The sequence below is a fragment of the Mustelus asterias genome, chromosome 13 (genome assembly GCF_964213995.1).
Source record: "Mustelus asterias chromosome 13, sMusAst1.hap1.1, whole genome shotgun sequence".
In the NCBI taxonomy this organism is placed as follows: Eukaryota; Metazoa; Chordata; class Chondrichthyes; order Carcharhiniformes; family Triakidae; genus Mustelus; species Mustelus asterias.
Window position 1 is genome coordinate 64,789,141 of NC_135813.1, and position 13,734 is coordinate 64,802,874.

The 13,734-nt window shown below is 48.7% G+C and overlaps 1 protein-coding gene across 4 annotated transcripts in view; it reads left to right on the forward strand.

Moving 5' to 3' along the window:
• The window catches only part of LOC144502714 (uncharacterized), a 215,293-nt gene that overhangs the window by 103,123 nt on the left and 98,436 nt on the right, over nt 1–13,734 (forward strand). For all 4 annotated transcript variants that reach the window (XM_078226954.1, XM_078226952.1, XM_078226953.1 and 1 more), the window contains 3 exons: nt 2,470–2,585; nt 4,494–4,646; nt 13,296–13,431. In XM_078226954.1, the coding sequence (XP_078083080.1) occupies nt 2,470–2,585; nt 4,494–4,646; nt 13,296–13,431 (405 nt within the window). The remainder of the gene's footprint in view (nt 1–2,469; nt 2,586–4,493; nt 4,647–13,295; nt 13,432–13,734) is intronic.

Consider the following 13,734-nt stretch of genomic DNA (forward strand, 5'->3'; position numbering starts at 1 on the left):
ATGAATGCACAATGTTCAGCACCATTTGTGTGACTCCTCTGATACTGAAGCAGTCCATGGTCCATATGCAGCAAGACCTGGACAATATCCAGGCTTGGGCTGACAAGTGGTAAGTAAAATTCGCACCACACAAGTGCCAAACAGCGACCATCTCTAACAAGAGAGGACCTAACCATTGCCCCTTGACATTACCTTCACTGAGTCCTGGGGGGGTTGCCATTGAGTGGAAACTAAACTGGATTAGCTATATAAATATTCTGGCCACAAGAGCAGGTCAGAGGCTAGGAATCCTGTGGCGAGTAACTCACCTCCTGTCTCCCTAAAGCCTGTCCACCATGTCCAAGGCACAAGTCAGGAGTATGATGGAAGACTCTCCATTTGCCTGGATGGGTGCAGCTCCAACAACACTCAAGAAGCTTGACACCATCCAGGACAAAGCAGCCCCGCTTGATTGACACTCCAATCACAAACATTCACTCCCTCCACCACTGACGGACAGTGGCAGCCGCGAGTGCCAACTACAAGATACACTGCAGGAACTCACCAAGGCTCCTTAGGCAGCATCTTCCATACCCACGACTGCTACCTAGATGAAGGACAAGGGCAGCAGGCACATCGGAACACCACTACCTCCTGGACGTTCCACTCCAAGTCACTCACCATCCTGACTTGGAAATGTATCACTGTTCCTTCACTGTTGCTGGGTCCAAATCCTGGGACTCCCTCCTGAACACCTTGTCCTGGTGATGGAGAAAAGTCCTGGAATTATACAGAGATATTGGACTTTAGAATACCTGAGTTTAATATTTTTTAATTGGACACAAACCCTGAGATGGCTGAGAATGTGCAGTTAGTCACTGACAGGAATGGGCTGCAAGGTGTCTCTCTAAGGGACAATGGAACCCATTCCTGTCCTTCCAGTTCTTCTAAAAGACTGATTACCATCTCTTGTAAAGATAAAGGCACTTTATTTCCATCCCATCTCAAAGACCCTGGGTATAATTGCCTGGACGAGACTAATGTCTCTTGAAATATACATAGGAAAGCGTTAAAAACCTGCTCACTACTGGCCCAGGGGTGTCTGTCAGTCTGTGTGCACAGGGTGGATGTGTGATACAGTAAGTGGAGCAAAACCCCTGCAAAAATAACCAACTTTTGCAGGAACATCTCAAAACTCTCTCTCTGACTGTGGAAGCCAATCAACCAGCAAAAGGATTGCAATTGGAAAAACAACCAAAATCTCTCTCCCGAACTACAGGACACCTGAATCAAAGAATCAACTGTTTGACTTCAGAAGTCAACAATACTAGAATCAATACATGAAAGGGTTAATAATCACACAGGTTTAAAAATCACATAAGCTATAAGCTGCTGGACTCAGTCATACCGGGAAAGCTATAAGAAAACCACAGGTCCTGATTAAAGCAGACCCAGATAAGTGTCAAGGGCCATAAAACTACACACAAGACCTCCATTGAATTATGCACAGCTACAGCTTTTCACACCTGTTCTAACGAGAAACAATGGGGCAGGGGAGTTGATATCCACTGGTTAGAAAGATAGCTTCATAATTGTGTAGAAAGAAATATGTGTTTGGTGATATTATAATCAGGTAGACGTGCACAGGTTGTAATTGGACGACTGTACCCTTATGCTATGCATGATGTAAACCTAATTGATAGTTGTGAGCAGATATAGATATAACTTTTGTGCAAATGTTCATCTTTGATTCATGGAATAGAATCGTAGAATCTCTACAGTGCAGAAGGAGGCCAATTGGCCCATTGAATCTGCAATGACTTTCCGACAGAGCATCTCACTCAGGACCACCCCTGCCCTATCCCCGTAACTGCACACATTTACCCACATAATCCCTCCTAACCTACACATCTTGGGACACTAAGGGGCAATTTAACATGGCCAATCAACCTAACCCACACTACACAAGTGCCAAACAGTAACCATCTCTAACAAGAGAGGAACTAATCATTGTCCCTTGACATTCAATGGCATTATCTTCACTGAATCCTGGGAGTTACCATTGAGCAGAAACTGAACTGGAAAAGCAATATAAATACTGTGGCTACAAGAGCAGGTCAGAGGGTTGGAATCCTGCAATGAGCAACTCACCTCCTGACTCCCCAAATCCTGTCCACCGTCTACAAGGCACAAATCAGGAGTGTGATGGAATACTCCCCACTTGCCTGGATGAGTGCAACTCCAACAACACTCAAGAAGCTCAACACCAACCTGGACAAAGCAGTCTGCTTGATTGACACCCCAACCACAAACATTCACACCCTCCACCCAGAGCTTGGGGTCCAAGGCCTTCATGAAATGCAAACTAGCCTTTGGAATTGCTCACTTCTGGTTCTGTTCATTTAAAGGTGATTTAATCGTCCACAACCCAATCACTAATTATGACACCCAGACGTTAACGACTCTCCTATTCATTACTGTCTTTAACAGATGGAAGTATTTATGGTTGGCAACCATCATTCACGGGCTGACGACAGAGGCTGTCTCCTACTTTCTGCCTGATGTGGATAGCTTCTGGCATGCGCAGAGCTCAGTGATGCTTCTGGGTAAGGAAAGGAAATAAATTCACGAGCCTTAACCCTGAAAGGAAACACAAACCACAAACTTCAGAGAAAGGCCACACATGAATGGGACAATCATAGAATCCCGACAGTGCAGAAGGAGGCCATTTGGCCCATCGAGTCTGCACCGACCACAATCCCACCCAGGCCCTATCCTGTAACCTCACTTATACCTTGATAACCCTCTGATACTAAGGGGCAATTTAGCACGGCCAATCTACCTAACCCGCGCATCTTTGGACTGTGGGAGGAAACCGGAGCACCCGGAGGAAGCCCACGCACCCATGGGGAAAATGTGCAAACTCCACACAGACAGTGATCTGAGGCCGGAATTGAACCCGGGTTCCTGGCACTGTGAGGCAGCAGTGATAACCACTGTGCCACCGTGCCACCCTTGAAAGAAAATGAAAACCAGGTGGTTTCTATAACAGGGGCTGGTCAACACTGTCAGTATTAGAAGAGGGAAGCAGATTGAACATCGACCCCAGTGGAGACAGTCTTGTCCTGTGTGGTGAAACATTTGTAGCTTCTATTTTAGATTGTTCCATAGTGTCCTAGTTAAGGCAGGGGCCTCGGAACCACACTCCGTGACAAATCTGGCAAATTCCCACATTTACTGTGCGTAGCACGACTTGGAGTCCGCGGGTTGTAAAACGCCGGTGTGGAAGTGAATTCCATCAATAACAAAGCTGGAGCCAACAGAGACTGGGCAGGGCTGTGCCGTGACAGGAATCGAACCCAGGCCCCTGGCGCTGTGAGGCAGCAGTGCTAACCACTGTGCCACCATTGACTTTGAATCAAACACATTGCCTCCTGTTGTGCTCTAGACATATATGACCCAGAACTAAAATCACTTGTACCTGCTTCATGTCCAAAGTGAGATGGGCACTGGGGCAGTGCCAGACATATTGACAGAACATCCGTGGGCATTGGGTTTTGACCTTTGCAGGAGGGCTGTGCAGAATGTTTTTTAAAAATTCATTCGTGGGACATGGGCATCGCTGGCAGGGCCAGCATTTATTGCCCATCCCTAGTTGCCCTTGAACTGAGTGGCTTGCTAGGCCATTTCAGAGGACAGTTAAGAGTCAACCACATTGCTGTGGCTCTGGAGCCACATGTAGGCCAGACCAGGTAAGGATGACAGATTTCCTTCCCTAAAGGATATTAGTGAACCAGATGGGTTTTTCCAACAATCAACAATGGTTCCATGGTCATCAGTAGATTCTTAATTCCAGATATTTTTTATCGAATTCAAATTCCACCATCTGTCGTGGCGGGATTTGAACCCGGATCCCCAGAACTTTAGCCGAGTCCTTGGATTCATAGTTTAGCGATAATACTAGGCCATTGCTTCCCCATTCAAAAACATAACACAAAAAACTACTTGTGTGGGGATGTAGCATAGTGGTAATGCTACTGGACGAGTGATCCAGACCTGGACTAATGCTGCGAGGAATGGCGTAGATGGTTGTTTTCAGCCATTGAGGCAGTTTGTGATGATAGATTGCCAGATCTGAGCATTTTGTCTTCCCTGTTGAGGAGGTGTTAGTAAAGTTGGTTCAGTAATAGAACATAGATCATAGAAAAGCTACAGCACAAACAGGCCCTTCGGCCCACAAGTTGCGCCGAACAATTTCCTTACCTTCTAGGCTCATCAATAACCCTCTATCTTACCAACCCCCATGAACCTATCCAAAAGTCTCTTCAAAGACTCAATCGAATCCGCTTCCACCACCACTACCGGCTGCCTGCAGTTGAGAATGTGCTAGGCTTATTCAGGGCAATGCGTTGCAGCTTTGATCACTGTCTCACAGGGTCTGCACAATCACTCAGGACCACTGTACCCCCCATTGTGGACATAGAGGTGAACCCTGTTCTTTATTCCAATTTCAGGTAAACGCCTGCCACTCCACATCATCTTTCTCTATCCCATCGTTATCTACCAGGCTTACGCAGCAGTCAGCTGTCTTGGATTACCGTGGTGGGCGGAACCGTTTGCGGTTGGACTTGGCGATCTACTGATTGATGTTCCATATGACATCATGGGTAAGATATTCTCGTCTCTCCTGTTGTTTTGCTCCTAATCGTTTCATAGAATCATAGAATCCCGACAGTGCGCAAGAGGCCACTCAGCCCATCGAGTCTGACTCTCTGAAAGTGTATCTTATCCAGGCACTCTCACCAGCCCTATCCCTGTAACCCCATACATTTAGCGTGGCCAATCCACCTAACCCACACATCTTTGGACTGTGGAGGGAAACCGGAGCACCCGGAGGAAACCCACGCAGGCACTGGGAGAACGTCCAAACTCCACACAGACAGTGTCACGAGCCAGGAATCGAACCCGGGACCCTGGCGCTGTGAGGCAGCGGTGCTAACCACTGTGCCACCGTGCTGCCCAATGAACCGATGTTTTTTATTATCAAAAAATTATAATTGCTCCCTTTACAAGTAATGCAAACACTTAAAGTCCTTTCCAAACATTTTTGAGAACAATTACAGATTTCATAAACATTTTAAAGTAATTACAAATTTTCCTGACTGTTACTGCTTCCGGGTCAAGGATCATCATGCCGTTCACTGACAATCCTTTGCTCTGATTGGCGGTTGCATTGGGCTAGTTCCAGTTGTTATTCCATGGCTCTTGAGCCTCTTGTCAGGATTGGAAGTCGCTCAGAAAAGTCCACAGAAACTTTTAAAATTATATATGTTTTTTGTGGAGCCGATGGAAGCAGGAGACCTTCTCCCGGGTCTGTAACTACTGCAGGCTGCTGCCCCCACCACCCCCACATCCCCCCTTCCCCACCACCACCATCCATCACCAACCCCCATCTCCCGATCACTTCCCACCCATTATCGGACTGTGTAGGTGAAACTGGAAAGATCCTGCTAAGTGAACTGGGCGGCACGGTGGCACAGTGGTTAGCACTGCTGCCTCACAGTGCCAGGGACCCGGGTTTGATTCCAGCCTCGGGTCACTGTCTGCACGTTCTCCCCGTGTCTGTGTGAGTTTCCACCGGGTGCTCCGGTTTCCCCACACACTGAAAGACGCACTGGTTAGGTGCATTGGCCGTGTTAAATTGACCCTAGTGTCAGGGGGGTGAGCAGGGTAAATGTGTGGTGTTACAGGAATAGGGCCTGGGTGGGATTGTGGTCAGTACAGACTCAATGGGCCAAATGGCCTCCTTCTGTAATGTAGGGATTCTATGAATCTACGGGTGAAAAGCTGTGTGGAGTAAAGTTATTCAGGGATAATTTTATCCGAATGGGAATCGGAACAAAAAGTAAGTCAGCAAGATAATTGGGAAGGAGTATGATCGTGCCCTGTGGAACCTCAGTGATGAAGCAGCTCACTAGAGCCCTTCTGCCCCAGGTTGTGGGAAGAGCTATTGTATTCATTGAGTTATACAGAGTAGGCCAACCCCACCCTAGTACCCAGTCTGTGATTACAGTTGTTGGTTCTTGCCTGGCCATCAGTTTGGATGCTAACGTTGGATTAGGAGGCATAAAATCAGTTGCTCCTCGTGTTTGATGTCCAGTGATTCTTGCTGAGAGGGCACTAGATATAGTCACTGCCAATAGACTTTGTCTTGTAGTCGGTTCCCATTCACGCGGGCAGGTTTGGCGATGTTTCTGGGGACTTTTCTGAGCGACTTCCAATCCTGACAAGAGGCTCAAGAGCCATGGAATAACAACTGGAACTAGCCCAATGCAACCGCCAATCAGAGCAAAGGATTGTCAGTGAACATGTTTTTTGTGGAGCCGATGGAAGCAGGAGACCTTCTCCCGGCTCTGTAACTCCAGCCCCTCTGACCCCTGCACTCCAGCCCCTCTGACCACTGCACCCCAGCCCCTCTGACCCCTGCACTCCAGCCCCTCTGACCCCTGCACTCCAGCCCCTCTGACCCCTGCACTCCAGCCTCTCTGACCCCTGCACTCCAGCCTCTCTGACCCCTGCACTCCAGCCCCTCTGACCCCTGCACTCCAGCCCCTCTGACCCCTGCACCCCAGCCCCTCTGACCCCTGCACTCCAGCCCCTCTGACCCCTGCATTCCAGCTCCTCTGACCCCCGCACTCCAGCCCCTCTGACCCCTGCACTCCAGGCCCTCTGACCCCTGCACTCCAGCCCCTCTGACCCCTGCATTCCAGCTCCTCTAACCCCCGCACTCTAGCCCCTCTGACCCCTGCACTCCAGGCCCTCTGACCCCTGCATTCCAGCCCCTCTGACCCCTTCACTCCAGCCCCTCTGACCCTTGCATTCCAACCCCTCTGACCCCTTCACTCCAGCCTCTCTGACCCCTGCACTCCAGCCCCTCTGACCCCTGCATTCCAGCTCCTCTGACCCCTGCACCCCAGCCCCTCTGACCCCTGCATTCCAGCTCCTCTGACCCCCGCACTCCAGCCCCTCTGACCCCTGCACTCCAGGCCCTCTGACCCCTGCATTCCAGCCCCTCTGACCCCTTCACCCCAGCCCCTCTTACCTCTGCATTCCAACCCTCTGACCCCTTCACTCCAGCCCCTCTGACCCCTGCAAACCAACCCCTCTGACCCCTTCACTCCAGCCCCTCTGACCCCTGCATTCCAACCCCTCTGACCCCTGTACTCCAGCCCCTCTGACCCCTGCATTCCAACCCCTCTGACCCCTGCACTCCAGCCCCTCTGACCCCTTCACTCCAGCCCCTCTGACCCCTGCACTCCAGCTCCTCTGACCCCTGCACTCCAGGCCCTCACACCCCTGCACTCAAGGCCCTCGCACGCCTGCACTCCAGCCTCTCTGACCCCTGCATTCCAGTCCCTCTGACCCCTGCATGCCAGCCCCTCTGACCCCTGCATTCCAGCTCCTCTGACCCCCGCATTCCAGCCCCTCTGACCCCCGCACTCCAGCCCCTCTGACCCCTTCACTCCAGCCCCTCTGACCCCTGCAATCCAGCCCCTCTGACCCCTGCATCCCAGACCCTCTGACCCCTGCACTCCAGACTCTTTGAGCCCCTGTTCTCTGGACTCCTCGGGCTCCTGCATTCCAAACCCTTGGGTTTCTGCTCTCAAGATGCCTCTGACTCATGTTCTTGGACCCCTGCAAAAACCTTGACTGAATCAGCCAGTTATCAAGACAGAGTAGTCACTGCCTGTTAAATGTCCAATTTGTAACTTCAAGAAGGTTTTTTAAAAAAGAGAAATCTGCTAATGACACGGAGCTCTGATATCTCCTCTTTCACATATCGCCCGGTCCACTCGCTGCATATTCCGAGCGCAGATTAATGGAACAAGCTGCAAGTTCCCTTTGCAGATTTAAATGAGGTGGATTCTGTCCTATTTTCACATGCAAGTTATTAAATTGAATCTGGCTGCAGTTTAAACTGAAATGATTAAGTTATGATTCATCTGCATCTTTAGATATCTCTCTGTAAGAATGTTAAGCTTCCATTGCCCAGTCATCAGTTTGAAGGTTTAATTTAAGTCGAAGAGAAAGATAGAACATCCAGCTTTGGAATTTAATAACTAGAAATCCTTGCGTTTCTTCCTGTGCTCCTGAGGTTCAGGAGGAATGGATCTTGTGATATAATCGAAAGAGTAGCAGCCACCAAGAAGGGTAACAGCTAAACTATTTATTAACTGTACTAATTATTCACAGCAATTGAGAATGATGCTATGGAATGCTTCAACTCCAAATTCTAGACTGCTTGGGAGAGCCCACACTCCGGCCCAATTGGCCAAACAGGTCACATGACCCTCTGACACCTTGTCCCTTTAACGGGGCTCGCTACTGCGGATTATTTTTCCAATTGGATTTTGTCGTAGCAGAAGAATTTCCAACAGGAAATGTCTGGATCTCTATTGATGCCAACTCCTCGCACCTCCCTGACTTGGCGTCCACTTAGCCTAGCGCCATTGCCTCTGAGTGGGAAGGCCTTGGGTCAATACTCTACCGTGGGCCTGAGCACACAGTATAGGTACCCACTGAGGGTGTACTGCAGTGTCGGAGGTGTGAGGTGCAAAACTGAACGTCAAGGGCCCTGAGTGTTCCCTCCTACCTGCTGATCAGGCTGTTCATTTGGGCAATGCCAGGATGGCATTTGGAGCTAACCATGTTTTATTTATTCTTATCAAGGGATATGGCCGGCATTTATCGCCCATCCCTAATTGCGCTTGAACTGAGTAATTTGCTTGGATAAGGCCTTCCTCAATGAGGTGCTTCCTCCCTCAGTGCTGGAATGCAAAGTAATCCCTCCCCCTCATGCAAACACTGCAGTGTGGGAGATGTTTGAAACAAAAGACTCAGATCTGACCATCTTTCTTCTCCTGACTCTGGGCACAGAGTTATGGGACGGGATTTTATAGCCTCGCTGGTCCCGAAACCATAAAATTCCACCTGAGGTCAATGGACCTTTCCATGGTCCGCCCCTCACCCACTCCGATTCCCGTGGCGGGCAGGACGGTAAAATTCCAGCCATAATGTTAAACCCCACTTGCCTGAAGGAAAGGGGAGAGGGTGAATGAGCGGTCAGAACTGCCCAGAATATTTACCCACTGGGAATCCCCAAGGGTTGACCATCCGTGATCAAGTGTTAAGGGTAGGGTGGTAAAGAAGGTGTATGGTATGCTTGCCTTTATTGGTCGGGGCACTGAGTACAAGAGTCAGGATGTCATGTTGCACTTTTATAAAACTTTGGTTAGGCTGCACTTAGAGTATTGTGTTCAATTCTGGTCACCACATTACAGGAAGGATGTGGAGGCTTTGGAGAGGATGCGGAAGAGGTTTACCAGGATGCGGAAGAGGTTTACCAGGATGTTTCCGGTACTAGAGGGTAGGAGCTATAAGCAGAGGCTGGACAAATTAGGGTTGTTTTCTCTGGAGCGACAGAGGCTGAGGGGTGACCTGATAGAAGCCTATAAAATTATGAGAGGCATAGGTAGGGTTGATGGTCAGAATTTTATTCCCAGAGTTGAAATGTCTAATACTAGGGGGCATGTGAAGTCTGAGGACACGTGCCAACCGACTCAAAAATAGCTTCTTCCCTGGTAGGACTTTTGAATGGACTTCCTCGCATTAAGTTGATCTTTCTCTACACCCTAGCTATGACTGTAACACTACCTTCTGCACTCTCTCCTTTCCTTCTCTATGTACGGTATGCTTTGTCTGTATAGCGCTCGAGGAACAATGCTTTTCACTGTTTACTAATACATGTAACAATAATAAATCAAATCAAATCAAAAATTGTACTTAAGGTGAGAAGGGGAAAGTTCAAAGGAGATGTGAGGGGCAAGTTTTTTTACACAGAGAGTGGTAGGTGTCCGGAATGCGCTGCCAGGGGTGGTGGTGGAGGCAGATCCGACAGGGGCATTTAAGGGGCCTTTAGATAAGCACATGAATATAAAAGGAATAGAGGGGTATGGGCCAAGGGCAGGCAGGAGGGATTAGTTTAATTTGGCGTCATGTTCGGTACAGCATCGTGGGCCGAAGGGTCTGTGGGTCTGTTCCTGTGCTGTACTGTTCTATGTTTAACCTGCCCAACTCAGGCAGTCGGCCATAAGCCTGCAGAGTGCCCTCTGAACATATCCGCGATGGCCTGATTTTATACAGGCCCGCGAGTTAAAATGGGAGCCACGGCTAATGCCGGCTGTGCTCTGGGCACTAAATCCCCAGAACGATGGATGAGGAAGCAGCAGGCTTGGGCAGAGCTGTCATGCGTAGTAATTCCTTAAAGTCCCCTGTTTGACCCTCTCCACGGGATAAACATTACTTATTCAGCCCGTTGACAATATTAAATCGGACAAGGAGTGCAACACAGCGAGAGGCTGCTGCTCTGACTCACTCCTTCCTGCTGCTCACATGGGATCTCTGCTGCTTTATCAGAGAAATAAGAAGGGTTCTAATATAGGGATGAACAAACCAAGCTCCCCTTTGCGTGACAGATTTTGTTTGAAGTTTGCCTGTCTGAAAATTAACCAGGTTTCGAAATGAGAATGTTTCTTTGCTTTTCTTAATCCTTACAACGGGATGAATATTTTCAATTACTCTGGTGGGGAGTGCAGCTTTCAATCTCAGGCAGGGAGAGGAGCTAAATCCAATCAAAGCTAGCAGGGATTTGAATAGAAAAGCAAAATGTGGAAATCTGAAATAAAAAACGGAAAATGCCAGAGAAACGTAGCCGGTCTGGCAGCATCTGCAGAGAAACAGAGGCCGGAATCTTACCACCGTTCACACTGGCGGGATTTTCCCTGCCTGCCGCAGTGAACAGAGATTTGGCTGGGCGCCAAATTCTCCGACCCCGCCGCAGCGGGGGTGTGGCGAGAGCGGCCGGTAAGATCGCACCCAGAGTTAATGTTTTGAGTCCAATGTGACTCTTCTTTGGAACTGGAAAACATTGAAGGGGGTGCACTCAGTGAGTTTGGGTCTGTCTCTGTCTGCAGGGGTGGAACTAAGGACATAACAAAGAAAGAAGCTGCATTTAGCTAGCATCTTTCACATCCTTGCAATGTTCCCAAGTGCTTCACAGTCAGTTCATCACTTGGAATGACTCCTCGCTTGGCGAACTGCAGTTCATCCATCTCTCTACTTCCAAAAGAGCATCTTATCCAGGCCCTATCTCTGTCATCCCACACATTTACCCCACTAATCCCCCTAACCTACACATCTTTGGACACGAAGGGGCAATTTACCACAGCCAATCAACCTAATCCACATATTTTTGGAGATTGGATTAACCATGATTGTATTGAATGGCAGAGCAAGCTTGAAGGGCTGAATTGCCTACTCCTGCTCCTAGTTCTTCTGTTCTGACCACCCGACTACAGTTGACTGGACCAGACTAGCCACTGACCTGACTATTCCTCCATACCTGACCTAACTATCCCCAACCCGCCTGCCATCCTATGCACCTACCACCCAACACACCTGCCACCTTATCCATCTGTCACCCAACTCACCTACCACCACATGCACCATACCCATTCAATTATTCATCCATTCATTAACATTCTCATTGGACATTTAAATTTACCAGAGGGCAGTTAGTACCATAAAGGTACCAAGAGGGACCATGTGTTCTTCCCCAATATTCTCTGTTGGAATGTTATATACTTAAGTGGTTGCAAGATTGCTTTAAGAGGCAGTCACATGATTTGATGGTGATGTCATTGGGGTGTTTCACAGCCTCATTTTCTATTCTGTACAGTCAGCAGCTCCTGCAATAAAACCTGTTGTGTGTCAGTTTGAATCGATGTGTGCAAACCACATATTTTTCTTTTGTTTAAACCCCACAACCCCGGACACAGTCAGGGCATCACATGGATGCTTTGCTTCGCATTCCTGTATACATTGGGCTCAGAAGACCTGGTATGAAATGTGGAGCAGTGTCTAGGTGTGGACAAGTTGGACTAGAGCAGCATGATGAGTTCTGCTTTGCAGACGATCCAACCTGCAGAAAAAGCAGGAATTTTGTGATGAAGCAGCTCTGAATAAACTCCGAGAAACCCGCGGCTGGAAGATCCCACCGCGGGAACAGCCGGAAAATTCCGGCCATTGTTTTAATACATGAAACATTAAATCAGAGTCTCACGAACAGCAATGTGGGAACGATCAGATCATCCGTTTAAGTGATGTTGGTTGAGGAGAAATAATATCGAACAATAGAACTGATCCCACACAGATGGAGGCCATTCAGCCCATCGTATCTCTGCCAGCACTCTGCGAAAGAGACTGGTAGTCTCACTCCCTTGCATTTTCCCAGTAGCCAGAACACCAGGGAGAACTGCCTTTATTTTCTTCAAAATAATACCACGGGATCTTTTCCATTGGCCTTAGTTAAATGTCGGCTCGGAATGCTGGCACCTTTGGCAGTGCAGCATTCCCTCAGAACTGCACTGGAGTGTCAGCCTGAATTATGTGGTCAAATCTCTGGAGTGTGTGGTATATGTACTTAGAACCTTCTGACTCAGAGACAGGAGTATTACCCATTGACATCTCCAGGGTATAGAAGGCAATGGTTTCATGGTTATTACAAATGGATGTTCTTCAACCTGGCTGAGAGAAAGGGAAAATAAATAACAGCAGCTGATTGGCATTATTGAATATCCCAATGTGTGTTTTCCCAGCTCTCTCATCCCAGCCAGCAGCATAATATAGAGGTTTCACATCACAGCAACTTAGTATGCATTCAGATTCAATTCATGTTGCTTTGTACCATTGGTCACAACACTGAGTGAATCCAACCACACACAGGCTGGAGCCGAGCTCTTTCCTTGTGTGTGTGGGTTCACCTAACACGCTCAGCACTGAGTCGCTGTAGTGCTCAGATAATGTTTGAGATTCACACACATTTCACCATAACCACGGTGGCACAGCGGTTAGCACTGATGCCTCACAGTGCCCGGGACCCGAGTTCAATTCCCGGCCCAGGGTTCGATTCCCAGCTTGGGTCACTGTCTGTGCGGAGTCTGCACGTTCTCCCCGTGTCTGTGTGGGGTTTCCTCCGGGTGCTCCGGTTTCCTCCCAGAGTCTGAAAGATGTGCTGGCTAGGCGCATTGGCCATGCTAAATTCTCCCTCAGTGTTCCCGAACAGGTGCCGGAGTGTGGCGACGAGGGGATTTTCACGGTAACTTCATTGCAGTGTTAACGTAAGGCTATTTGTGGTGCTAATGAATAAACTTTTAAAAACCAGCCCCCCATTAACATTTGTGAAATGTAATTTTCAGGCATAAAGCTGCTTTGGTGGACTTGGCATGACACAGACCCCAATATTTACGACAGACACTACTGGGTACCGTGGACCTCTTACATCTTCCACCTGTCATTCGCTTGTAGCTTTGCGTTCCTTATAAACCTGGGCAGGTAAGTGGACAATATTCAGGCTGTCTCTGGATAGAACTCAATCAATTCCGATTGAAGGGGGACTGCTTAAAACCATGTGGCTTTGTTCCAGTGATGAGATGACTGAAGTATTTGTTGCCCAAACTATTCTATTCATCCCATTTTACTGCTCCATTGCTCCCAATAGGCAGAGCTGCCTGGCATCAATGCCAGCAGATATTTGGGGAGCGGGGCTATAGATGGGAGATTCTCTCATTTCAGCAGCAGGCTCAACCAGGGGTCCAGACCCCATTGAGAAAGCCCCAGGAGGACAATATTGGATCC